Source organism: Neopsephotus bourkii, unplaced genomic scaffold, assembly GCF_033783945.1.
Source record: "Neopsephotus bourkii isolate Nb327-2 ecotype Australia unplaced genomic scaffold, CSIRO-AGI_Nbou_v1 NB_1707, whole genome shotgun sequence".
Lineage (NCBI taxonomy): Eukaryota > Metazoa > Chordata > Aves > Psittaciformes > Psittacidae > Neopsephotus > Neopsephotus bourkii.
The window spans coordinates 8,132,084-8,156,734 of record NW_026902181.1 but is presented as its reverse complement, the minus strand read 5'-3'; the positions used below and the strand labels follow the sequence as shown (position 1 = coordinate 8,156,734).

Genomic DNA, 24,651 nt, shown 5'->3' with positions numbered 1-24,651 from the left:
CGGTGAAACGCATGTAACACCTCTTCTATGAAGAATGGCTGAGAGAGCTGGGGTTGTTCAGCCTGGGAAAGAGAAGGCTACAGGAAGACCTTGTTGTGGCATTTCCATACTTAAAGGGGGCTTATAAAGATGGTGAGAGACTTTTTACCAGAGCCTGTAATGGTAGAAGAAGGAGTAACCATTTAGTCCTAAACCTGAAGATACAGATTATAAACAAAGAAGAAATTCTTTAAGATGAGAGTGCTGAGGTGCTGGCACAGGTTGCCCAGAGAAGATGTGGCTGCCTCGTCCCAGGCAGTGTTCAAGGCCAGGTTGAATGGGGCTTGGAGCAATCTGGTCCAGTGGAAGGTGTGCTTGCCCATGCCCAAGGGGTTGGAACTGGATGAGCTTTAAGGTCCCTTCTAACCCAACACATTCTGTGATTCTATAACAGACTCCCCCACCAGTGTTAAACCAGAGAGGAGAGGAAGGGCTGCACTAGGAGATGTGGGCTCTAGGCTAACTCCTGCCCCCATGGCACAGCTTGAAGCACAGGGATGAGACCCTACCTCTGATGGTCATGGCCACAAATCAGTAACCTGCTGCTCATGGGATTTAGCAGAGACCTGGATCTCAGTATTACACATTGCTGTCGAAGAGGCTTCTCCTGTACCCTCCTCTCAGGCTTTTCTTGGTTTGTATTAACTGCTTTCTTACTAACATTACCTGCCTTCAAGGTTCCCTGCTGATGCCAGAGACTTTAAATAGGAAATTCAAGCTGTTGACAGTTTCAAAAGGGAGCCCTGTTTAAGCCACTCCTTGTCTCTGCAGGCAACGTCTGAGAAAGGGGCATACCAGTGGCCTGGAACAGTAATCTGCCTATTCAAGCTTTGCTTAGAGAGAGCAACTTCCAGAAGCAGAATGGAAAAGCAGATGGATTTCTCTTTTTTTTTTTTTTTTTTTTTTTTTCCCAATTGTCACGGCAGCCCTTTCTCAGATGTAGCAGCTCAATACAAAGCTGATAAAATCTTGCAGTGGAATAGCATATTAAAAGTTAAGTCAGCTTTTCCTTTCTGTGCAAACAAAAAACACACAGTGAATGAGGAAAGAAAAGGATCTTTCCCAGGAGGTCAGAAACTACTACTACAGAACCTGCCCAATTTAGCTGCTCTTAGACCATCATTACCATTAATAAGCAGATAAGACGAGAATGCAAAGCACACAATGAATTCCTGATCTTTCCCATACCTTCTTCCAACCCAACACTCATTTGGGGCCCTTGTCATCTCTAAACTCTGTCAAATCAAAAGAAGTGTCTCCAGGATGCTTTTGATTCTCTGATTCACATACATGTTCTACCTGGGGACAAGCAGCTGGTGTTAGAGAGCAGGCAGGTAGGCTGGTCTTGCCCTTTGCCACAGCACAGAGGGCTTTGGGAGCTGCCCGCTCCTGTTGTACCACACACTGTTCTACCTCCTGACACATACCTTAGACCTTGAGCCCATGCACTGTCAGCCAGTACTTGAAATAAGACAAGAAGCCCCAGACAGTCTTTTTCCTAAGTAGAGGTGGAAGTGAATTTCTGGGAATCTTGTGTGCTCTGGTATCCATGAAAGGAACTACAATCATGTACACAGCTTTGCAGGTGAAAGTCCAGATGTTATGTACCTCTGCCTTGCAGACAAACCTCAGAAGGATCAGTTTGGTCAAAGTGTTCCTGGCCAAAGTGGTTTTAATCTGTTATTAAATCCTCTGATCTCCCAGGCAATCTGCCTCAGAGAAATTACCTTCTCCCCCAGAAGTGTTTTATAACTTTAATATTTGCCCACAATGGACAGGGAAAACATTTCCTCTCTCTTTGCAGGCATTTATTCGGTTATCTGAAGACAGCTTCAATATTAGTCCTTTCTTCTCTGAATTATATTGATTATTATCTTTTGACCTCTGATTCTTCTAACCCCCTCTTCAGCTGATCTGTAGTTCCTTGAACTAATCATTAAAGCCTTGCTGAGTGAGTACTGGGAGATTATCTTGGATATTTGCAGACAACAACTCTTTGTCATACATCTGAGTATGAGATCGGATATTTGTAAGAGTCGTAACATAACATTTTGCTCATTGTGGGCAGCCTGTGATGCATGATGCTCCCCAGACCCTTTCCAGTAGGTCAGCTTATGTCACAGTGTTCCCTGTCTTATATTTGCCATTCCTTCCTACATAGTCATTTCTAGCAGTCCATTCTAAATGGGGTTTTCCAGATTGTTTTTCCAGTTCGTCAAGATCATTTGAATTCTGATCTTACCGTTGATGTTTGTGCAGCCCCTCCCAGGTTGCTGCAATCTCCAAAGGCCTGCCTTGTTCCTGCATATTTGAGCTGTTCCTACTAAACTTCATTCAATGCTACTGAATGTTTTACTCAATTATTGAATGCTATTGAACCCCACTGGAGGAAGCATGTACTTCAAAGGGGGGTGGGGGTGTGGGGGGGTGGTGTTGTGCTTTACATATTAGTGCAGAGAATGTCAAGGGCTCCTGGGTATAAAGTTTGAGATGTCAGGGGTTGATTCACTAAGAAATGAGCATGGCTTTAGCCCCACTGGGGTGTTCCCTTTTGATCATTTTTTCTTGCTTGGGGTTTTGGTTTTGGTTCAAGTTACACTTGTGAGGCAGTGTTGTACGATGGTATAGAACTTTATTAAGAGGGGTGTGGAGGCAGTGAATCAATACATGTGCTTATATTTGTGCGTGGCTTTCATAGGAGCTTTGCAATAAAGGGAAGGAGGTCATATAGCTCTTATATTTTAGTAGTGTTACTTAGGCCAGACATTTTGCCTGTTGGTCCAGGGCCCTATGTGTGCAGTAGAGACATACTTTTGGAGAGGAAAGCTAACCTGACACTCAAGGAAACCCAGATTTAATGGTTCTACTCTACTCTCAGGCTGTTTTTCTAGATAGTTCAAAAGCTATGTCTGATCTTGCATCCAGTTTGTTGATGTGTGATGCCTCCAGGTCAAAGCGTGACTCATCTGTTGGGAGTTCTTGTGCCCTTCAGGCTCCATAGATCCAGCTCACCTGTGACCACTTTTCTTTTTATTCTGCTAAGGGAGATCCAAACATAACTTGCAACTGGCTGAGTTGCATCCCCTAGAAAGATGGAGTAAGGAGCTGTGCTTTTCCTGCTTTCTTCTTCTTTGGGAGCACTTTGCTTCCCTGCTGGGTAGTGAAATGGGGGTTTATGAAATAGAGAAAGTAGAAAAGAAAGAGCTAATGGCAGCTTGGAACACATATAGTCTACCAGCACGTATGGCAGCTGCACTGCCACATGTCTGAGAGAAAAGGTTAAAGTTATAATTTAATGTTATCCTTCAAAGACCCCTTTCTCTTTGTCCTGTTGTCCCTCAGGTCTGAAAGTTAAGGTGGAAGAGGTTTTGCAGATGATGCTGGAGGGATGAGATAACAGAGGCTTCCTTCATTCTTGTGGCAAGAAGTGAGTCTGTTGGCTGTCTGTTGTCCTTGATGGCACCCAGGTCTGGGAAAAGATGAGCCCTAACAGAAACCTGGGAAAGGGAGCTGGCAATGTAGGAAGGGGAATAGAATAAGGCCAAAAGTAAAGAAGCAGTAGGGCAGCGTTAACACTGCAGGTAAACGAAACACAAAGTGCAAAAGCAGAGTGAAGAAGGAAAGGAACAGGAATGGGGAGCTGTGACAAACTCATAGAAATTCTGGTGGCAATGGCATACAATAAAATGCACATTGTTGACTCAGATGTTTCAAAATCTTTCTGTTTGCATGTGAATTTGTCATCAACTGGTCGTGTCCCACTAGACATGTCCCAGTAGAATGTGGAGGGTCATGGGTGTCCTGAGGTTCTCCCAGCTCTTCCCCACAGCGTCAGTGGGGCCTGGCCAGCTCTGGGATTACATGGCATGGAGAATTTCCTTTCATACAGCCCTCTGCCCTCAGGCCTTTCTTTATCTTCTGCTGCATCATCACAACTTCAGTACTCATTATGTTATCAAGAAAAATGCATTGATTTCTCTTTTTATTTTGAGGGGGGACTGGATTTTGATCTTCCTAGCATCCTGAATCACTCTTCAAAGGCTCTCTGGGGCAGCAGTTCTCTCTATGCCCTATTTATGATGTGAACCTAGGCTGCATACATGCAGCTGTTTGAATGTTGCATTTACACTAGCAAACTTCTTGCAAGGAAAACCTTGCATTTTCCAGAGACTGCAGACCAGCATAACTGAGATTGAAGATCAGCTAATGCTTTACCAAATGGCTGACTATCTACAGCAGTAAAAAATAAATCAAAATGGTGAATGAGAAAAATACTGGGACATAATAGTAAGTGCATAAGAAAGAAGCTGAGCTGGGCTGGGTGGAAACAACTAGTGTCAGGAAAAGTATCTTCTCCAGGTGAATTCACTGAGTACCTTTGTGTGGATTCAAGTCCATTTTCTTTGTTTTCCTAAACACAGATTGTGTGTTTAGGAACACATCATTGCCCCACTTGTACTCATTGCCCCACTCAATGTTATGTTGAGACAAGTCATCAGAATACCCCCAGATCCTCAGGATGCAGATGTGTTTGAAGACAGAGTAGCAAAGATGTTACTCAAAGAGGCCTAGGTGCCTTTATTATCCGTTAACTTTATGACCTTGGGTGGGTATTCTCTGTTGTTATTATCCCACTGACTTTAAAGGTATTGCCTTTCAAATGTTGAAACATCGAAGCCTCATCAAATCCCTTGTTGAGACTGGTGTTTCAAGGCATGATATGTAACTGACTCTTTTGTACAAAAGTCAAGTGCTGCTGAAACAAAGGTGCTTTGCTTACGGATCTGCTGATGGGCAGGGGTTTTGTTATCCCCCCAGATGTTCTGGTCAGGATCCCAGGGAGTGAGGCCCCTTCTGTTCCAAGGAAAGCCATGGCAGTTTAACAGCTGTCTAAGATACTTATCTCAGATGCTGAACCTGCAAGAGGTGCTGCAGGAAGGGAGTGTCTTAGTATGGCTATAAATTGTAAAGTGCCCTGAAAAGTTTGGTGTGGCTCCAACTTTCCATGCTTTATCCTGATAAACTGAGCACACATATCTTCTGAAAATCCTGACCCTTGCCATTTTAAGTGGCCAAGTTCTGACATGTGTCTACTGTTGTTTGTCTCAGCCTCTGCTCCATGTGATATCATGTGTATGGAGGAGCGATTTAGTTTGGGTTAAGATTTTAAATATACTGGTCTGCTGGAGAAGGCAAGATGAAGGAGAACAACCTGCACTTAACAGTCAACAACAGGCAACCTGGTCTAGTAGAAGCCATTGTCCTTGGCACAATCTTTAAGGTTCCTTCCAACCCGAACCATTCTTTGATGTATCATCACTCTGAGGAATAATTCATCCCTGTTCATAGTATGTTGTCTTGTGCTTTGTTTGAAATACAAATCCATAACCAATGCCCTGGGTGCTTTCCTGAGAAATAGACAGACTGAAAATTCAGAAAAAGCTGCCTACAGGCATTTAGTCCAAAGTCGTTTCCCTGGCATTATCTTTAATTTCAAAGATCATATATACTTCGAGTTCTGTTAACTAAACTGCTGAGTCTTTGCATTTTCTGGTGTGTTTGTTTTTTAAGCAGCCAGCAAATAGACTGGAGAGAGTAGACCTGCACAAACACAGCCCTATGCTGATCTTGGCTTCTCTTATCATAGGTCCCATCTTTATTCTCTGGCCTGTTCTAGTACTATGATGCCTTAGACATGATAATTGGTTTTTATGTATGTTTGGGGAAAGGAACCAAGTCCAAAGTACCTGAAGTATTATGAGGACTATGTCCTCTTATGTTTGCTGCAGGTGGAATTATTTTTTTTGCTGCTGGCCTTCCTTGGAGAAGACAAGAAAACTGCATGTGCATGCGGTTTGCGACACGAAGAGCAGATCTCCAGCAGCACCCAAATGCTAAGCTACTTAGCAGCAGTTTTAAGATGCCAGAGACCACAAAGAGGCATGCTGAGATAAGTGGGTGGGCACTGAGTCCAGTTACCTGAATTAGTAACTATCTGTCAGCTCAGCAACTTTATGCATCTCTCCCTCTGCACATTACTCAGTCACTCATCAAATGAACTTGTGACTGGTGACAGTGAGCAAAAACTACTGGGAAATAATTCAGAAAAGGGAGATAAAAACTCAGGAGCTGGTATTTTTATGGTATTTTTCCAGTCTAGATTTACGGACAATATAACGTAACCCTCAGGCTGCTTCTAAAATGTACACTTATGTCCATTTTATCCGTAAGAACACTGGTAAAGCTGACTTGACCTTGGAAAAGAGGAGGCAGAGGTGGGAGGACAGCCTCCTCTGCCTGCCTCCTGTCTTTGTTTTTAAGCCACCTTGTTCTTACAGGAACGTATCTGTGAAGCAAATTGATTTTCACTGCCAAAAACTATACAAATATATCTTCAATACCATGTACTTCAAATCCTCTGGCCCAGTTTGTATCCACATGCAAAGTCAATGACTGGGGAAACAGGTCTCCATCTGAATCTAAGTGCTAAGTAATTCAACAGTGCAGACACAGAGTATGGTGCACCAGTTGGTAATGAATGAGGAGAAACAGCAGAAAAAAAAAGCAGGAATATGTTGTGAAGCAATGCCACTAAGGTTTATGTACAAACACATTTTTAATATCCTGGCCTGTCTTCAAGGCAGCTTCCTGCCGGGTCACATGTAGGCTTCCAGCTGTCATGTGGAGTATGTTTGTTGTTGCATTAGTCACACAGAAAAGGCACCCACTTCTTAGAAACTGAAAGAACAGGTTTAGCAGAATGACTAATGTGCCTTTGCAGAAACGTCTCCACTACTCTGCGAGATGGGTGCTCCTATGGCTCCTCAACTAACGCCAGGGAAAAGACAAGAGTGGTAAGTGTGGCTGTGAGCTTCATATTTTACTTGGAGACTGGTACTGTTAGTACTGGTATCTAGGTATTCTTTGCTAATGCTGAGAGTGTTCCTGAAAAGAGGAGAGGAACCTAAATTTTTCTCCATCTCAAGCAAATGAAAAAAGTCAGGTTAATATTGGAAGCACAGAATTGAACACCTGCTGATGGAATGGGTCTTTATTTCCACTAGGACAGTGCACACTGCTTACAGAGATTTACAGCAGAAATCTCTGAATTAGTAATGATCAAGCTAGCACAGGTATCAGCAGTTCTTTTCCCCCCAACAATATAGGCATCTCCTCTGGCATTAAACTTGCTTTGTAGCAGAATTTCTAAGGGAGATGCTTTTGTTTTGCTTGAATGCATTAATTAACTCAGTGTAATTTCACTTGTTTTCCACTCCTGCAAGATAAAGTCTTGAATTCTTTTGTGTATATCCCCTCTTAACATAAGCTTATAATAATATTTAGAAAACATTCTCTCTTCTAAACTCATTGGTGCCAGGTTTGCCAGCTTAGTATACTTATAGCAATCTTTCCCATGTGATTTTAGCAGCTGATATCAAAGTCCTAACTAATAATGCTTTATAATTCTAGAGGTGTGTTTTCTTCCAAATTTCCAAGTAGCTCCAAGGTTACTAAATTAAATCAAATCAGCTACTTCCAAAGGAAAGAAAGACTGTCAGCTAGTCATAATGATGTAGCATCTCATACATTTTTCACCAGTGTATAGCAGACATCTAAGTGAGACATAGTTTGAGAATATTGAGAAAAAGATACAGACATAGCCTCTGGAGAGAGCACTGATATTGAACAGCATTACCAGTGGATTTGGGGCTTGTCACTGTTCTTACCACAACAGCTATGTTTTACTGCCTAATGGCTGAACTACCCCTGCTGAAAAGGTTGAGAGTTGTATATTAATATAATAATAAAGAGTATATTATTGCTTGGTGAGGAGGAGGAGGCCAGGAAGGTAAGTGCCTCCCTCTGCTCCTTGCCCTCCAAGGTCATTGACTATGTGTTCTGTTCATTAAAGTGCAGAAAATGCGCAAGAGGTTGGAAAAGAGGCTCAAAGTGCAATTGGAAAGTCAGTAGCTGTCCTGAAATCCCCTTGCTCCATCACAGCCAGGAGTCATTCCAAAGTGCTAGCAATGTTGCCTGGCAGAAAATCCCTTCCCAGAGTTGACTGCAGTGGTGCATGAACTGTCACATTTCCTCCTGCTTAGTGTAAAGATCGGGACTTAGAGGGAAGATTTATATAACATTTTAAAAGAACCATGACACCAATGCTATTTTTAATATATATATACATATAGATAGATAGATTCACATGGGTGTTCATGTAGGGTGGGTGCTAATCTTGCTACTTCTAACTTGTCCCATGATTTATTACCAAACAGAGACTTATTTCAGTGACTTCATGACGGTGGACACACACCACTGTGCTGAGGAGACTAAGTATAGGGAGACTGAGTGACTTGCCCAAAGGCAGAAAATCTGTGTCATTTCTTAAATTACTGCAATCATCTTCAGCCCTCTTGGAAATGTATCATTGTCCCTTCCCTTGGAAATGCGTGTAGAAACATTACAACCTTCTATCAGCTTTCCAGAAGTGAAGTCACTGAGCACTTATACCTGGCTAAAAGTGATGCAGCTGCCGATGCACAGAACGGTTTCCTTACCAGTTTTGTTTGTTTTGCTGTGAAATTCCCGATACAAATGTTTGGGTCCTTGGAATTATTGATTTTTCATTAGTACCTGAGGTAAAGGACAGTGAGGCGCTTTGATTAGAAAATCCACACTACAGCTGGAGCCAGGCGGTTCCACCCCCTTCCCACCCACCACCACGCAAGCCAAGCACCAGGCTTTGCCAGCTCAGCACTGCTGGTGTCACTCTTCCCTGTTCTGCAATGTGAAAACACCCCCGTGACGTAGCAGGGTAACGCTGTTTGAACAGCCTTTTCAGTAAAGGATTTGTGTATAATAAATAAACTGGAAGGGAGCTAATGGATATGCACATGTGTGTGGTACCACATAGCACAGGGGCAATAGAAAATGCAGCACATTATGGCAGCAAATCATGGCACCAAATCTGGCTTGACAACCTGTCAGGTGGTTGCAGAGTCGGAAGAGAACAGGCTTCTCTCTTGCTTTGCAGAATGGGTGGAGCTGGAAATGTCCTGGGTGGGAGCTGTGGAAGGAGAGGGGTAAAGGGATGCCCCTGTTTTTGTCTCACCTAGATGTTATTCAACGTGATCACAAACCTAAAGTCTCCCTCTTCACGTTTCCTTTTGCTCCACATACTTTTATCAGTCCTGTGGAGCAGTTCTCTCTGCCTGGGTGGGCAGACAGCTGCCTCCTCCTGTGTAGCAAATGGAATGTTTCATCCATCATGCACTGTGCATAATTAAGGCCTTCCTCACTTCTCCATGACTTAGTTTCATAATTTCTTGCAGATTACTTTGTATCGCAGATTGCTCCATGTCATATGTTTGTATTGCTTTCATCTGATAGCACCTTCCACACTCTGCTTTCTCAAAATCCGCTGTGAAATTCAGCCATTTTGAACAAATCACTCTTAAACAGTTTGGTACTGGAGGAACAGATTTGTGAGGTCTTTTCGTGGAGTACTATCCCTTGTGGACGCTCAAAGCATGTGTTTTGTGTGTTATTTCCCAGGGCACGCTTTGAGCAGACCACCTGGGTTGGGACCAGGCACTTCTGTTTATCATAGAATCATAGAATGGTTTGGGTTGGAAAGGACCTTCAGATCACCAAGTTCCAACCCCCCTGCCATGGGGGGGAACCCACCCTGCATAGATGTGACAGCTTTTTTTTTGCAAGCTGGACTAGCAGTGATCTCTCAGTCCTTGGACATTGTATCAAAGAGTGACAGGAATACTCATATTTGGGTTGTCTTGAAGATATTTCTGATAATTCAGGATTTATCTGAGCTGGGGTTTTGGGGCTGTCTCTGTTGACCTGTGGCAATAGGGGGCTTGATTCTGGGAAGCATTTCTAATGAGGCTGGTATCAGAGAGCTGGTATATCTCTGAAACCTGGAGAAGAGGGGGTAAGGGAGGAAGCGCCTTTAGCAAAGCATGAAGAACAGTGGGTTCTCAAGGACTCCACACCTTTAGGAGGACTCCTGTCAAGGAAGGCTGCCTTGAGGGTCTCTTTCTTTAGAGGGGAGTTGGTCTGTACTGTTTGGGGCATGCCAGCGAGCAACAGCAAATGCAGTAACACAGGTTTCATTTCTCAGAGAGCTTTTCCCTCATGCCAGATTGCACCTTCTCTGTACTTGCTTGTGTGTGAACACTTCAACACTTGTGCAGGGCTCCTTTTCCAGAAGGCTCTGCCCTCACAGCCATCGTGTAGCAGCTGGTCGAGTCAGATCAGGTCACACAAGTCCAAGTCCTGGCCAGACACCAGGAATAAAGACTACAGGAATGGAGACTACAGCAGTGGCCACTGTGTTCGCCTGAGGCTCGTGTTACCATGCTAAGCCCCGTCAAGGCAAATGTCCCTGAAGTAGCTGTGTTATGTGCATTCCTCCAGAGCTGGCTGTCCCCAGCGACACCTTTATGGGACAAGGTGAAACATCGCAAGCCCCAAAATATTCTTCTTTCAAATGTCTGCCTTGTGAGCAGCCTTTATTTACAGAGCAACTCCAGTCAAGTGGAAAATGAGACTTCTCCCGGTATACCTCCGTATCTGAAATCATTATCAGAAGGTTATCAAAATGCTTGAATTTGGAGTCATCTTTGTGCTACATAAAGCGAACTAGCATTTTGATAGAAGCAGTGTGGATGAAAGTTAAAATACTAAAAAGGGTTAATTTTCTGTTGCAAAGAGAAGGTTCTGGGCTGTCTTGGTTGTTTGTTTTACTATCTCTGAAGGTTTTGTGAGGAAGATCCACTTCGAGCTGTTCAGCTCAACTAAAGAAGGTAGACCTTTTGCTTGGTCTTGTGACATTTCATGGGAAATACTCCAGTCAGCGTGACGTGACAAACAGTCTCTGTTTTCCTGCTGATATTGCACCAGTGCAATAAAGCAATCTTTTCTATGAAATACATACAAGAATCCTGCCCCCCAAATGACACCCTGGCCATGTGATGGGAGGGAATGCATGGTGACACTTTCATGTTGGGAATATAATGAATATCTTCACTTTGCCTGGAAGTAGCTCCCAGAAAAGCCATATTAAACAGTGGTGACTAAACAGTAATCCAAAGGCCGCAGTGGCTGCTGTGGTGTGGGCTGGTGCAGCTCAGCAGGTTCCCCAGTCCCTGCAGGAACCAGGAGTCTGGAGGCTCCCAGGCAGCCCCTCCACAGGGGAGCTGTGTTCTTGTCCCCAAGTGTCACTGACACAGCAGATGCCACAGCCGGTCCTGCTGCTGGAAGGGGCCTGCAAGGACAGCAGCTGAGAATGGATGGTTGGAGAAGCGGAAATGTCACCTTTCCCTGCACTTGGCATGTGTGCGCTGTTGATGAACCATTAAAAACTGCCCTGGGGTCGCCAGGTGTAACAAGGAAGGGCTACTGAGTAACACGGTGTGTTTTAACAGACAGATTGTTGCCTCTCTAGATAATATTTTACTTCTGGTTTGAAGTTTTTGCTGTCCTTGCATGATGTTACCCTGTAATAAACTGTTCTGTCATGCACAGAAAATGTTCAGGGAAGGACGTGTAAGAAATCACGGGAAACAAGCTTTTAAAATCCTTTAATTCTCAGTTCCCAGAAACTCTGAGGCCTCGCAATGAGCTGTGCTGTAAGTCATTGACACTTCAGCCTATCTAAAATACGTACCTCACTGAGAAATAGGCTCTTGTGAAATGTGCAGGAGAGCGCTGTGGACCAAAGTCCTCAGCTCCTCTCTGCAGCCAACGTGGGGGTGATTAGCTGTGAAATTTTCTTTTCCCTTTGCTGCCCATGAGCCTTGGCTCTGGCCCTGGGAAACCTGTTCAAGAGGAGTACAATTCAGGTCACAACTTGGCAAGCCCCTCACTGCATTAGGACTTTGGTTTCCAGGTTCAGTGGGGGTAAAACTTCACCTCTCCCATGTAGATGTGGCAGCCCTCTGGTATGTGGCTGTTGTGCAAAAATAGGCAATATGGCATTATCTTGATCTCTTTACTAGCAGGTCTCTCTCTGTGCTTCTCTCTTTACCCTGCTGAGAACACTGACCTGTGCTGGGGGTAAATTAGGAAGAAAAAAATAGGTTCTGGACCAGACTCCTGGCAAAATCCACCTCCCATCTCCCCTGAGGGGTAAAACAGCGGAGTATGGGCAGCAGCAATTGTGATTCCTGCTCCACCACTGAACTCAGCAAGGAACTGACACTGGAAAGGGGATTGGGAGACTGAGCAAGAAGTGAAGAAGCAAAGCTCCTCCAGGGGCTGGGAAAACTGGAACTACCCTGCAGTCTGAAAGGGAAACAAGCACATTGTATGTGGTTGGATTAATTTCTGGGCTTCACTACATGTATACACAATGAGCAGGTAATAATTCATTGGGAAACAGGGTCAGCTCTGTGGGTTAGGAAACCCCAAAAAAATTCCTTAGAAAGGGCATGAGGAATTTTCCTTGATAGGAGTCTGCTCCATCTGAAGGAGGAAGCGTGGAATGGGATGAAGGAAGTGTCCCATATCCAGCCACACGTGCCACTTCTCCACAGCACAGGGCAAGAGTGACCTCTGGCAAACAAGCATGCAAGACTGTCTTCTAGGGTTAATAAGTACAATGGGGAACGGTCCTTTCACATCCAGCTTTATCCTGCAAGGCACCACCCCTCGTGATTTTCCAAGCAGAAAGGCAATGGGAACAGCGGCTCTGGCACAGCGTTGCAGGGCTTCACAGGATTACTTATTCAGTGTGCCTGGAACAGCTCCAGGCTTCCCCTCTCTGTCTCCAGTGTACAAATTCATCAGATATCCACAAGGCTCACAATCCCTAGAGGCAAGAGAAGACAGTAGGAAAGGGATTCATACTCCAAATCACTGTCTCCGAAGGACCTGCGGGGCTCTGGAAAGACTGAACCGGTATCCTCCTTTCTTCTACCTCCCTAACGCTTAGTCGGGGTAATTAAGGCAGCAGTCAGTCTGGATGGATTTCGTTGCCGGGGCCATTGGAGGTAAATACATAAGTAGTGCTTGTTGATGAAAGCAGATCGCTGTTTCCTTCTTGTCCAGCTAAGGACAGGTCTCATTGGCAGAGCTGAGAGTCTTTCAATGGGGGCTTGTTAAAACTGCATTCTTTGCTAAATGGAAAATGTCATCCAAGCAGGTTCACAGACTCACTGGAGAGGCAGTGCTGCAATTTGGTCAGCTGAGGTCATCACCCTGCAGTCTCCTCCAGTCTAATTGTAGTGGATCAGGGCAAAACTCTGGAAGAGACAAAGTGAAACATGCTGTGTGCAGACACAGATGGGCTGGTACTGCCTGGAGAGCAAAACCTCATGTGTCTGATGCCTGGGGGTGCTGGTAGGCTGCTGGGGTCATGGCTCTGGAGGGCTGAGGATGGGAACTGTGGGACAGTAGGGGAGGAAGCATGACTTTGTTGCAGTGAGGAAGGTCTGAATGAATGACCTTTGCATTATCTTGGGTTAAGATGTGTTTGCAGTTGTGATAGTGTCATGCAGGCATGCTGCGGAGCAGGCTTTGATCTGGGAGAAAGTAGGTTAGTTGTAAATAAAAAAAGTGAAAGGAGAAAAGTGTGATTTAATTCCAGCCGTTTTCAGCGCATGTGCTGCTCAAACCCAGATTTGCTTTAAACAACAAAATATAGCCACTGGTTTAATTTCTTTTTTAAATCTTGTCAGATTAATGGAGTATCAAATACCAACACAAGAGCTTTGGCATTGCTGCCAGAAAGGCCAGGTAAACCTGAGACACCCAGTCCAAGCCTGGATGTCTGATCTCGCTTTGAGATCGGCTGGAATTTGGCAGTTTCCTTCACCAGGAACAGCAGCCTGTGGTCCTGGTGCAGATGTGCGTTTCCTGGAAAGCATTACGATTATTTTTACCTTGCAGTCCCTTACTGCTCATCACCCAAAATGTGCAAGTGGGGCAAGGTCTGGTGTCTCAGCAGCATCCAGCCCCGGAGGTGCCTATTGCTTGGGCTGTTGACTTCCCTGGGGTACTGGGGGACCCTGCTTGGCAACAACCTTTCATGGGAGAGGGGGATACAATTAGCCCCTCCATGACAGCTTCCCTTTCTCCTCCTCTTTCCTTACTGACCTCAGAACACCCAGCGGAGATGGGAGCCCTGTGTTGGGGCTCACAACTGCATGTCCATCCTGTAGGGATTCACCAAAACTCCTCTGAGACTTCATGTTAATGGTGGGGCAGTGATGATTGCATTCACTGTTTGGACTCCTTTCCTTTTGTGGGCACAGCTGGAGCTGGGTCACTTAAAGATAATCTTGTTCTGCAAGAGAATATGGAAAGCTGAAAACACAGTTTCATAGTGACAGCTCACCTGAGCATTCTGTCCCCACTTCCAGGCAAAGCCATGGGTTGTGTGGTGCCCCCCATCCTGGCACTCGCATCATGTGCTACCCAGCCATGCGGCAAGCATCTCCCATGGGTGCCCTGGAAACAGGTTCAGCCTGGGAGGATGCCAGCTGGGAAGCTCCAGTGAGGACCAGAAATGTCTGCATGTTTTAAGGCACTTTACTGATCTCAGGGTGTCACAGAGAAAGATTTTTTATCCTGTCATTTGTGTTCAGCTCATGGCTTTTCTAAGAGGGTTAATGCAACTTTCCTCTGGCAGAAAGAGGTGTTTTCTGGAATACTGGTCCCTGCTGGGAGCTTGCATATAAACATGTGTGAGGTACCTGTACAGGGCTTTAGGGCCATGGTCCCTACCCCACCACAGGACAGCTTCCTGGGATGGGACAGCTTTCCTGCAAGAACCGGGATGTTTTTGGTGCTGAGCTTATTTCATGGCTTATGTTAGAGCTGAAGCAGTTTTCATGTTCCTATAAGGGCTACAAACCCAGCTGAAGTGCATCAAACAACTCAAAAGGCAACACAGATAATAACAGGGTTTCTGTTTAGTAAATTACATTCTTGTGACCTTGACCTGTTTTCAGAGGGTTTTAGAAAAAGTGTGGCTTAAAGCACCCCTGATAAATGGCTGAGATGCTGCTTGTTTTAATCCCATGTAACTATCCAGCCTGGCTCAGGCATCTCCTCCACAGAGCTATTGCTTCTGTGGCCATGGGATAACCTCAGCATCTTCAGCCCAAGAAACAGTGACCTGCTGTGAACCCAGATGGAAAAAAAACCATGAAAGAAACATGCTTAATGACTGTGGAAACTTTCAGTGACCACCAAATGGGCCTGCATGTTGCAGAAAGCAGCTAATCTGTAAGGATGTCCTCCTTGGCCAATAAAGCTGAGCAGGAGATTGGACTAGAAACATCAAGAGATCCCTTCCAACTCAGTTTTTCTTATGATCTCATGTATGTTCTAGCCCTGCTGTAGCAGCAGCCTGAGTCAAGACAGGTGATTGATATTGATGATTAGGGCTATTTATGACTAGGAGATGACTTGACCCTTATGCCAGGTATAAAGAATTGGGAAGGGGATACTGAGGTTTACCCAGTGGTTTTAGGGCAGCAGGGTCTGTAGCACGCCCAGGCTTTTCCCCATCCTGCTGCAGGGTTACATACCCAGTCACATGCAGTTCAAGGATAGATAAAATAGTCCACTTATGGAGGGAACATGCTGTCTTGTCCATGCAACTAAAGCAGCTCCTACTGGACACTGCCAGGGTCACATTACTGGATGGAGTTCAGCTTCCTTAGGGTATGGGGCACTTCTTATGTTCTCAGCTCTTCAAAGAAGTTTGAAAGCTGTTGTCTACCCATCCAGCATATGGACCATTATTCCTGCTTCTCTGTGGGTCTCTCAGCCATGGGGTTGCCAACAGCTGGGAACTGTGGCAGCCTGCTGGGCTGCTGCTTGCTCTCTGCTGATTGCCATTGTGGTGGTCACCATGTCAGGATCCCTTCTTATTTGAATTGCCTGGTTGAAGACACCTGATTCATGAAAGGATGGTGAGTAGCCGAGTTTTGTACCTGTGCTCTGTATGTGTGTGTTTGTAGGGGATGCCGCAACCTCTGCACAGTACCTGAGAACATCTCAGATAAAGTAGGCATAAAAAATATCTCACTAAACCCCAGAAAGATCATTCACCTGATCTTGGTAGTTATTTTTGTCACAGCTTGTGCAGTGTTACTCAGCAGGAGTCCCACAGGAACCCTCCCCAGTATGCATGCTATACATTGCTGGTCTTACTCGATTCTGCTGTGCAAACAGGGCATGTGTGGGTCATGCTATCTTCGTCCTGGGCTATTTATACTCTGTGAAATTGTGCAGAGCCCTTCCTTGGCCTTTGATGGACTTGGCTGAGCTCCTCAGCTCTGACAACTTAACTGCTGAGTGCTTTGGCTCTTACAGAGTTTGGTTCATGGCAGGCGGTGGTTGTTTAGAGGTTTGGGGGCTCACTTCTCCACTTTGGTGGCAGCACCGAAAAACTTATCTTTATGGCCTCCTCTCAAGAGGATTTTGATCTTTGCTGGAACCAATCTGCATGGAAGCCCTTAGGACTGAGAAGCAATGGGAAACAGCCTGGTTTGGGGCAAACCTGCTTTATTTTGTCTATGTTGCTGTTGTCTCTGCAACTTAATGTGTAAACCGGGCAATTTCTCCAGAAGGGAGGACACTTAGAATCACAGAATTATAAAACAATTAGGGTTGGAAAGGACCTTAAGATCATCCAGTTCCAAACCTCTGCCATAGGCAGGGACACCTCAAGGTGTCACCCAAGGCTCTGTCCAACATGGCCTTGAACACAGCCAGGGATGGAGCATCCACAGCTTTTTGTCAAAGGCTGATGCAATCAGCCCTGGTTCCTGATGTTCATGAGCCAAGGCTCTTGAGCCTGTGAGGCAAGCGAGGGTTGAGCTGTACGAGGCTCACAGTGACCCTGCTCATGTCTGGTCAGCTCATGGCCACTGCCTCTAAGGTTGAGGAAGGCTGAAGCTGACGCAATGCCAAATCATTCTGTCTGGGATAGGGTGCTTGGGCCAGGACACTGCACCTCTGAGGTCAGCGCTGTCACACTGACAGTGACTTTTGTACTGCTCTTCCCTGGCTGGCAGGGTCCATGTTTGCAGGCTGTCTCTGCCCGATGGCCGGGAATCCCAGACGGTGCAGGTGGCCCTGGGTGACTTTGTGCGTTGTCACTCTCTGCCCGGATCAGAAGCATTGCTCCTTCCAGCCATATTATTCTGCTGGTATATTCCCCCTCACTATCTATCTTCCAGCCTGATCTCCTTTTAGTTTTGAAATACAGAAGGTGGACCCGTTTTTCATCTTCGTTGCTGTTTATCTGGTGGCAGATTTGGTAGAGATTTTTGAAGAATAAGCCTCATTTTTCTGCAAGCAAGATACTGTTGGTTGTTTTCTCCTGAGTAATGCGCTTGGGGATCATCTCTCGGTGACTCACACCAGCAACTGCTGATTTTTTCCAAAACAAAGTAGAGCCTTCCAGAGCTCCCAAGCTGCCGTGTAACCACACATGAACATGCCCTGTGAAACGCTCATGGCTACCAATACTTTTCAGTATCTTGGGTTTTGTGTTTTTGTTTTTAAAAGAAGGACTCAATCAGAAGCAGTTTCCAACCTGTGAGCCACCGTATGTGTGCTGTATCTTTGACTGCCTGGGTCCCCATAGGGCTTATCCAGCACTTTTACGAACTGATCTCTTAAGTAACTCACATGGATGTAGCTCTGTCATCCCCCCAGCCTGATTTCCTCTCAGATGACTTTGTGGTTGATATACTAGGAGGAAGTTAGCTGGTCAGCCCCTTCATCATCTGTTGATGTACAATACAATAGATATGATATGAGATGCATTTAAACCAGAGATGGGAAACGCAGTGATGTAAGGCCAGGAATGGTGGGTGTTCTCTTTGTTACTGTGAGCAAGAGAAGTCCACATTGGAGCTCTTTTACTCTCCTTATCTGCCATTAAGGCAGTAACTTTGTCTCATGGGATTAACATATTTTCAGCTCCAGTGGCTATTTTAAGGTCTCAAAAGAAGACTGGGTATCAATAGAGGATTGACCCCCTCACATGCCGGACATGCCATCAGTGCTGCAGGTGGGGATTCAGCAGGTGTGCAGGCCATGCTGCCTTGTGCACACCCAGTGCTAATTCCTCACTGCCCCTTAATCCTGCTGATCCCTGAGCGGCAGAGGGCAGGGGGCACCGCAGACCAGCACCACTGGTTGTCACACCAGCCTGCCAGGGCTCCAGCAGCCTTTGCTTTTGTTCCTTGTTCTGCTTTTTGAAGCAGTGCTGCATACAAGAGATGAGATGTGCTCCGGAGGCTTAGTGCAGCATGGTGCCATTGACCCTAGTACCCAGTGAATTCCTCACCCAAGGTCCTACATGTGCTTTGTAAGCTTGAGCCAGGGCACATCCAGTCCCTGGCGTGCAGGAGGCAGCAGGAGTACCTCTTCTGACCTCCAGACAGATTGCTCAGAGCCTGTAATGTGTGAGGGTCATCCCTCTTTTATAGATGTCCTTGTGAGAGCTGCTTTTATTCCCTAACATTTCCAAGTTAATCATGGAGAACCAAAATTGCTCCAGAGACCCTCTTGTCTGAGTGGGGCGCTCTGCACCTCACATGAGGGTGCTTGCTCATAGTCCAAAGATGCATTACTCCCTAAGCTGAGAGAGGGAACAAAACCAGTCCAATATACATGTAATCCCTTCAACCTTCCTTCAGCAGTGCTATCAGTGTTTCTCCCAGTCCCAGCTTTCACAGTGGTGGTATTCCTCCTGATAAGTTTCCCATGACGCTCGGATTCCTCCTCTGAGCCTTGGTCTTGCAGAGAAATCTGCACACTCTGCTCTGTCATTCTTGGCCCAGGCGTCAGCGCTGGAGCTCGGGAGAGGTCTGGTGCCAAGCACAGCACGGCTCCGAGGCTGCATTTTTCTGTCATTCCCCTAATGCCTTTCTCTGACAGGGGAAAACAGTCTGTTGTGCCATGTGCTGTTAACCATCTCCTGCACGCTCTCTGTTTCAGGTGGTCTAAGCACAGCAGTGGGTTATCCGCTGGACACAGTGAAGGTACTTGTTAGAGCTTTATTTCTCGACTACAGATTGAAAACAAACAGGCCCTTTGGCTTTCCCCCTCGTTTTTTAAAAAATCTATTCCCATGACAATGCTTTCATTTTTGTTGACATTTCACTTTATTTGGTTGTGCTGCTTTTCTCTTAAAGAATTAAAAAAGTCAGTTGTTTGGTGATGCTATTTTATGGTTAATTGTCTGGTTTGCTGCTATGGCATTTGTTGATTGTATTTTTTTTTTAATCTGATATCTGCATTTTAAATTTGCCCCTGTATTTCTAGGTAAGAATTCAGACTGAGAGGCGTTACAATGGGATTTGGCACTGCGTTCAGGAAACATACAGGACAGAAAAAGTAAGTAGATCCCATCAGAATTTCTGATAGCAGTCATGGATCCTTGTTTGAGATAAACAGAGCTGCCTCTGCCAGCTTGGGAAGGATGGGCAGCAGTTGCATATGGTCATTTTTTGGGAGAAGGGTCAGGATGAAATTTAGCTTTGCCAATGATCTGTAAGATGCAAGTAACTTTTGGCTCAGCTATGTGTGGCCAGTAGATGCTTTCCCATGCCATTCCCTCTTAAAAGTGTTTTTTCCCTCTGTTTCCAACTAGGTTTGGGGATTTTACAAAGGTATGTCTGCATCAGTCCTCACGGTATCGGTGATCTCTTCTGTTTCATTTGGCATGTACAAAAACTTCCTTTGTGGCATCTGCAAGCTGCGATACGGGGCTGCAGATGTGAAGCCATCCAAGCTGGATGTTTTCCTTGCCGGCGGTGCTGCTGGTGCTGTCCGGGTACGTAAACAGCTGGAAGGGAAAGAACAAGAGATCTTGTTAGCAGACACAGGAGGCTGGAAAAGCAGTGAATGTCTGCTGTCCAGGAGGCTTTGTTTTCACAGGGGGGTCATGCTCTGCCCCCTCTCTGGTCAGCTCTGCCGCATGGCTGATTCCTGCTGTGCAGCTCGTGCTGGATTTGGTTTAGAGTGCCAAAACACTTAAGAGCATGTTGTTAAGAATGACATGGGCCTTGGCAGCACAGACAAGGACGTAAAAACAGCCTGGGCAGCAAACTTTCAAAGTGACTCTGATGGTGTGTTTGTATGCAAAACTTAACTCAGTGTGTTACAGCACAAGCCAGGCACGGTGTTGCTGTAGAAATGGGTGGTATGTAAGCTCTGCCTTGTCAGGACTCAGAACTCAGCAAGGCATCACTGAAAAGTGATGCTGCCTGGCAAATGTGCATGATACCAGGATAGGGAGGTGAGGCTGAATCCAGGAACAGTTTCCCATAAGCAGATGGATTTCTGTGAGCATCTGCAGATGACCCAATGGCATGCTGGGCAGAGATGCATATCCAGTCACAGGCAATCCTCTTACAGAGCAGTCCAGATGGTCAGGTTTCTAGGTGTTTCCTAGCAGGCAATGACTCTACACAGGCTAATTTTTTAAGTCTTTATGGCCTTGGTTCCAAATATAGATAGATACAAGAGCCCTGATGTATGTTACCCCATAGCTGAGGACATCCTCTTTTCATGCCCATCTGGTTTAACAAGTTGTTACAGGTATATGATACCTTCTGTTGATTTCTGCCTCTCCTTCCACGCAGCACAGTGCAGCTCAGACATTATGTCCTGCTGCTGCTGGGTGGGATTTAGCACAGAGAGAGGGAAGGAGGCTGGAACTCCCTGGCTTCAGAGAATATTATTGCCTGAAAAGGTGGGAGACAAGCAATTTGCAGGAGGGGGATCAAACCACTGTTTAAATGTGGAGGGTTAAAATACCATCCTCTGATGTTCCAGGTTCTATTTATGGCTCCTAGTGAAGTGGCCAAAGTCCGCATGCAGACTCAGAGGAACCCACATCCTTCCATCACATCTCCCCAACCTGTTTCCAAACCAAAGTACCGAGGATCTCTGCACTGCCTGAAGGTGATCGCCAAGCAGGAAGGTTTTGGGGGTCTCTACAAGGGCTGTTCTGCATTACTCTGCAGGGATTGCTTTTCTTCTGCAATATATTTCCTCACCTATTCTGCTCTGTGTGACTGGCTCACACCAGCTGGGAAAAATAAACCAGGTAGGCACCAGAAAGCATCTGGCATTACCCGCAAAAGTGGCTTATTTAGTACCACTCAGGCTCTCAGCAAAAATCAGCCAGTGTCCATAAAATCTCACCCAGATGTGATCTGTTTGCTTCTTGGTGCTACAGGGCCACTTTGCTGGCATGACCTTGCCCCTCAGCAGCTACTCCTCTCCATACAGGAGGGGTATTTATGGCATGCTCTGGTGCCTAGTATGTGGGTATGAAATCGTCTTAATGCAGAAATAGGACATAGGACTAGAAATGAAACGTGGTCAAACCTCCCAGGAGTCATCATGGAGCACAGGTCAGGATCAGTCCAGAAGTCCAGGGGCAGAATTAAAGACACTTCAGTTTCCTGGTTGTGATTTAGCTCTGAAAAAAAAACCCTGTCCACTTTGAGAAAATATCAAATAGGTGACAATTCTCCCTAAGAATTTTAAGAATCAGTAGATCCAGCTGAAGAGAGCGTGATCAGCTCTCAGGCTGCATCACATCTAATTCGTGCAGTGTTAAAAGCGCCATGTAGGCGAAAGCAAGCTGTGCAAACCACGGCAAAAATGCTGTGAAATCAAGAGGCACATGGTTTGTGAGATCACTGGAACTGGAAGAGCTGGGCAAAATAACTGCTGAAAACCACTGAAGTTAACATTAGTTGACAAATCTGAGATGCTTGTGGCTATATGAGTGCAAGGCTGGGAGTTAACTGCTCCTCCCTTCTCTCTCCTGCAGATTTCCTTGTTGTGCTGCTTTCAGGTGGTTTTGCTGGAGTCCTGGCCTGGGGATTTGCTACTCCCATGGATGTAATCAAATCACGGATGCAAACAGATGAATCGGACCAGCACAAGTACAAAGGCCTTGTCCACTGCGTTAGGGAAAGTGTGAGAAAGGAGGGTGCAAAAGTACTCTTCAAGGGACTGGGTTTAAACTGTATTCGTGCCTTTCCTGTGAACATGGTGGTGTTTGTAACGTATGAAGCTGTACTGAGATGTACAGATTATTATTTAAACAAAAAATAGCTTGTTCCACTCTATTCTGAGGTGTGTTTCATTTAGATTGTTTTTGTAACACGACATCCACAAACAGCTGCTGAATGCTGTCTCCTTTGATGGGCAGCATAAGAAGCATGGGCATTTCAGCACAAAGCTGGATAACTGACAGCTTTGTCCTATTCTTATAGGATTACAAACTCACCAGGGAGCCTTGGCCTTACAGACAACTTCCCTTTTATCTTGTTAATGTATTTAGACTGTATCCACTGCTTAGGCCCTTGAAACATTTGCAAATATTGATGTTCTAAAAGGCTGCTAGTCTGATTAGAGATTTTGGTAAAGGATTAATTTTGTTTTCTACTGGCACAGAAATAAATCCTCACAACCAAGGCAAGGGTCGGGGGCAGTCTGTGTAAGATTCAACACTCTTCAGTGTGTGCTCTTTACATATAATGCCTGTATCACATTCACTGAGTAACTTGCATATTTGTGCTTCAGGCTGCAGCTTTTCTTTCACAGCTATAATTCTCCCAAAGTACTCTACAATTATATCCCTTTGGTGGCAGCTGAAACATGACTCTTTTTGCTTTTTCCTGATGTTATTTAATGAGTGGCAGACACGTCCTGTTTACATAATCGTACTAATGGCCTCACTGAAAGTGAAGCCAGGCACAGTTTCCCATAAGCCATGTAATTTCTCCTTGTACAACCCCGAGCCCTACAGCATCGGTAACCCTACAGGCTGACAGTACTGCAGCTCTCCAGAGCTTGGCACAGCTTTGGAGACAATCTGTTCTGATCCTGGGTAGGAAGAGATGCAAAACCTCTTTGCTTCTCAAAGGAAGGCTGCCATAAAATCTCCGCACTAGCAAGTTAAGGAAAGTTGCAAAGTTGTAGAGTATAATGAAGATGTACAACTTTTAAAAGGTGCATACTCTTCTCCCTTTACACTATGCTGTCAGGAGCAGCCAAGTGTTTTTTTTTTTTGTCATGGGTATGTTTTGAAAGAATTTCTGACTTTTCTATCAGCTCTTTTTCACAAAGGTAGGAAGCTTCATCAACACATCACTTGAAGAAAACAACATCCACACTATTGCTTCAGAAGATAAAAACCCTAAACCCAGAAATACTTTTATTTGCTCATCCTGGTTCTAGATACAGCATGTATTTTCTGTATATGCTGTAATTCCTAGATGACACCATCTGGAGCAGACTGGACCCAGCTTCTGTCAGATTCTGCTGAAAGTGCATTTTTCAGAGGGAAAGAGGAAGCCTGTATTTTTAAAGGAGTTCTCACATTCAGGGTTGATGCCCTTCTGGCCCACGGCCACTTTTAACCAGTTAACATGGCTCTGACTACACTGACAGCAAATTTGCAACAAGCAGGACTTGTCAGCTACCCTGGATGTGTAAAAAAGGCTCTTGTGCTAGAACAAGTTTAAAAATCTCAGGTATTATTAGGAAAGAATAAAGGGAACCTCTTCAGCTCCAGACAGACCAATAAAAAGCTCCAGAACTGTCCTTCTGAGATTTAGGCCTTCAACTGGCTTTTAAAACAGGCTCACAGACATGTTATCCACCAGTCACTAAACTTGAGTCTACCCAGACCTCGCAGCTGATCCAACAGGAGGGTTAAAACACCAGGCAGGGTCTCCTACCCTCACCTCTTTCTGCAAGGGATGCATTTCACTGAGTGCTGTCCCACCTGTGCCTGGTTGTTTTCTGGAATCAAACTCCGTTAAGCTGTATTATTCTCAGCCAACCTTGTTCTCAGGCATCATGTCCTTTGAACAGAGACAGTTACAACATGCTTGCAAATCAGACTAAACAACCATTTACTCTTAGGCAGTGTTGATACCATCCATCGTCAGCCCAAGGTTTGAAAGTAAAGTAGCTCAGCTTTCCTAACTGGCTCAAGCATTCAGATAACTAAAAATGTCTCTTCCTGTGGGTTTAACTGAAATAGAGCTGGTTTCAAGAAACAGCAATTACAGATGAATTGTAAAACTGAGTGGGAATGACTGCAGAAGCCAGAACTGTAAAGCCCCAGGGTATCCAGCACCGTGTAAAAAAGTAGGTTCTCATGTGGCCTGAACAAATGCTATGCGCGAGGTGAGTTGTATCTCCAGGCAGCATATTTCAGGAAGGTAACCACTTTGCAATCCATCCTATTCACAGCCCTTTACTCGAAAAAGATATACAGCATATGGGGGACAACCTGCCTTAGAGCAAGAACTCCTCTGATTCATGCTGATGCAAACTATCAACAGGTACAGGAATTGACTGTAGAAGTACTGTAAACACAGGCACATAAGCATGAACTGATTTTTGTTTAACAACATGACACACTGTTACATACTATGTACTTCACCACACTCACCCCCCAAGCTGGGTGTTTGGCTTCTGGATTTCAGAATTTGACTGCTTTCTTTTCTGATTTATTTTACCTTGACCTTCAGCTGCTCTGATAATCATAGCACAATTTATTCTGACAAACTAGCTAGCTGAAGGCCAGCT

General features: G+C 45.2%; 1 protein-coding gene across 4 annotated transcripts; it reads left to right on the top strand.

The window, feature by feature from the left end:
• The first annotated feature begins 6,870 nt into the window (after positions 1-6,870).
• Positions 6,871-22,175, top strand: SLC25A47 (solute carrier family 25 member 47). Of its 4 annotated transcripts, none has more exons than XM_061376445.1 (6): positions 6,871-6,893; positions 19,024-19,067; positions 19,351-19,422; positions 19,679-19,861; positions 20,866-21,139; positions 21,875-22,175. In XM_061376445.1, exons 4-6 carry the CDS (start codon positions 19,700-19,702, stop codon positions 22,159-22,161), a joined length of 723 nt encoding a protein of 240 aa, XP_061232429.1. In that variant the 5' UTR covers positions 6,871-6,893; positions 19,024-19,067; positions 19,351-19,422; positions 19,679-19,699; the 3' UTR covers positions 22,162-22,175. The 4 variants fall into 4 exon arrangements, with proteins under 4 accessions (XP_061232429.1, XP_061232428.1, XP_061232427.1 ...); XM_061376444.1 differs by lacking the exon at positions 6,871-6,893 and adding an exon at positions 12,746-13,049; XM_061376443.1 differs by lacking the exon at positions 6,871-6,893 and adding an exon at positions 13,308-13,398.
• The last annotated feature ends 2,476 nt before the right edge of the window (positions 22,176-24,651 follow it).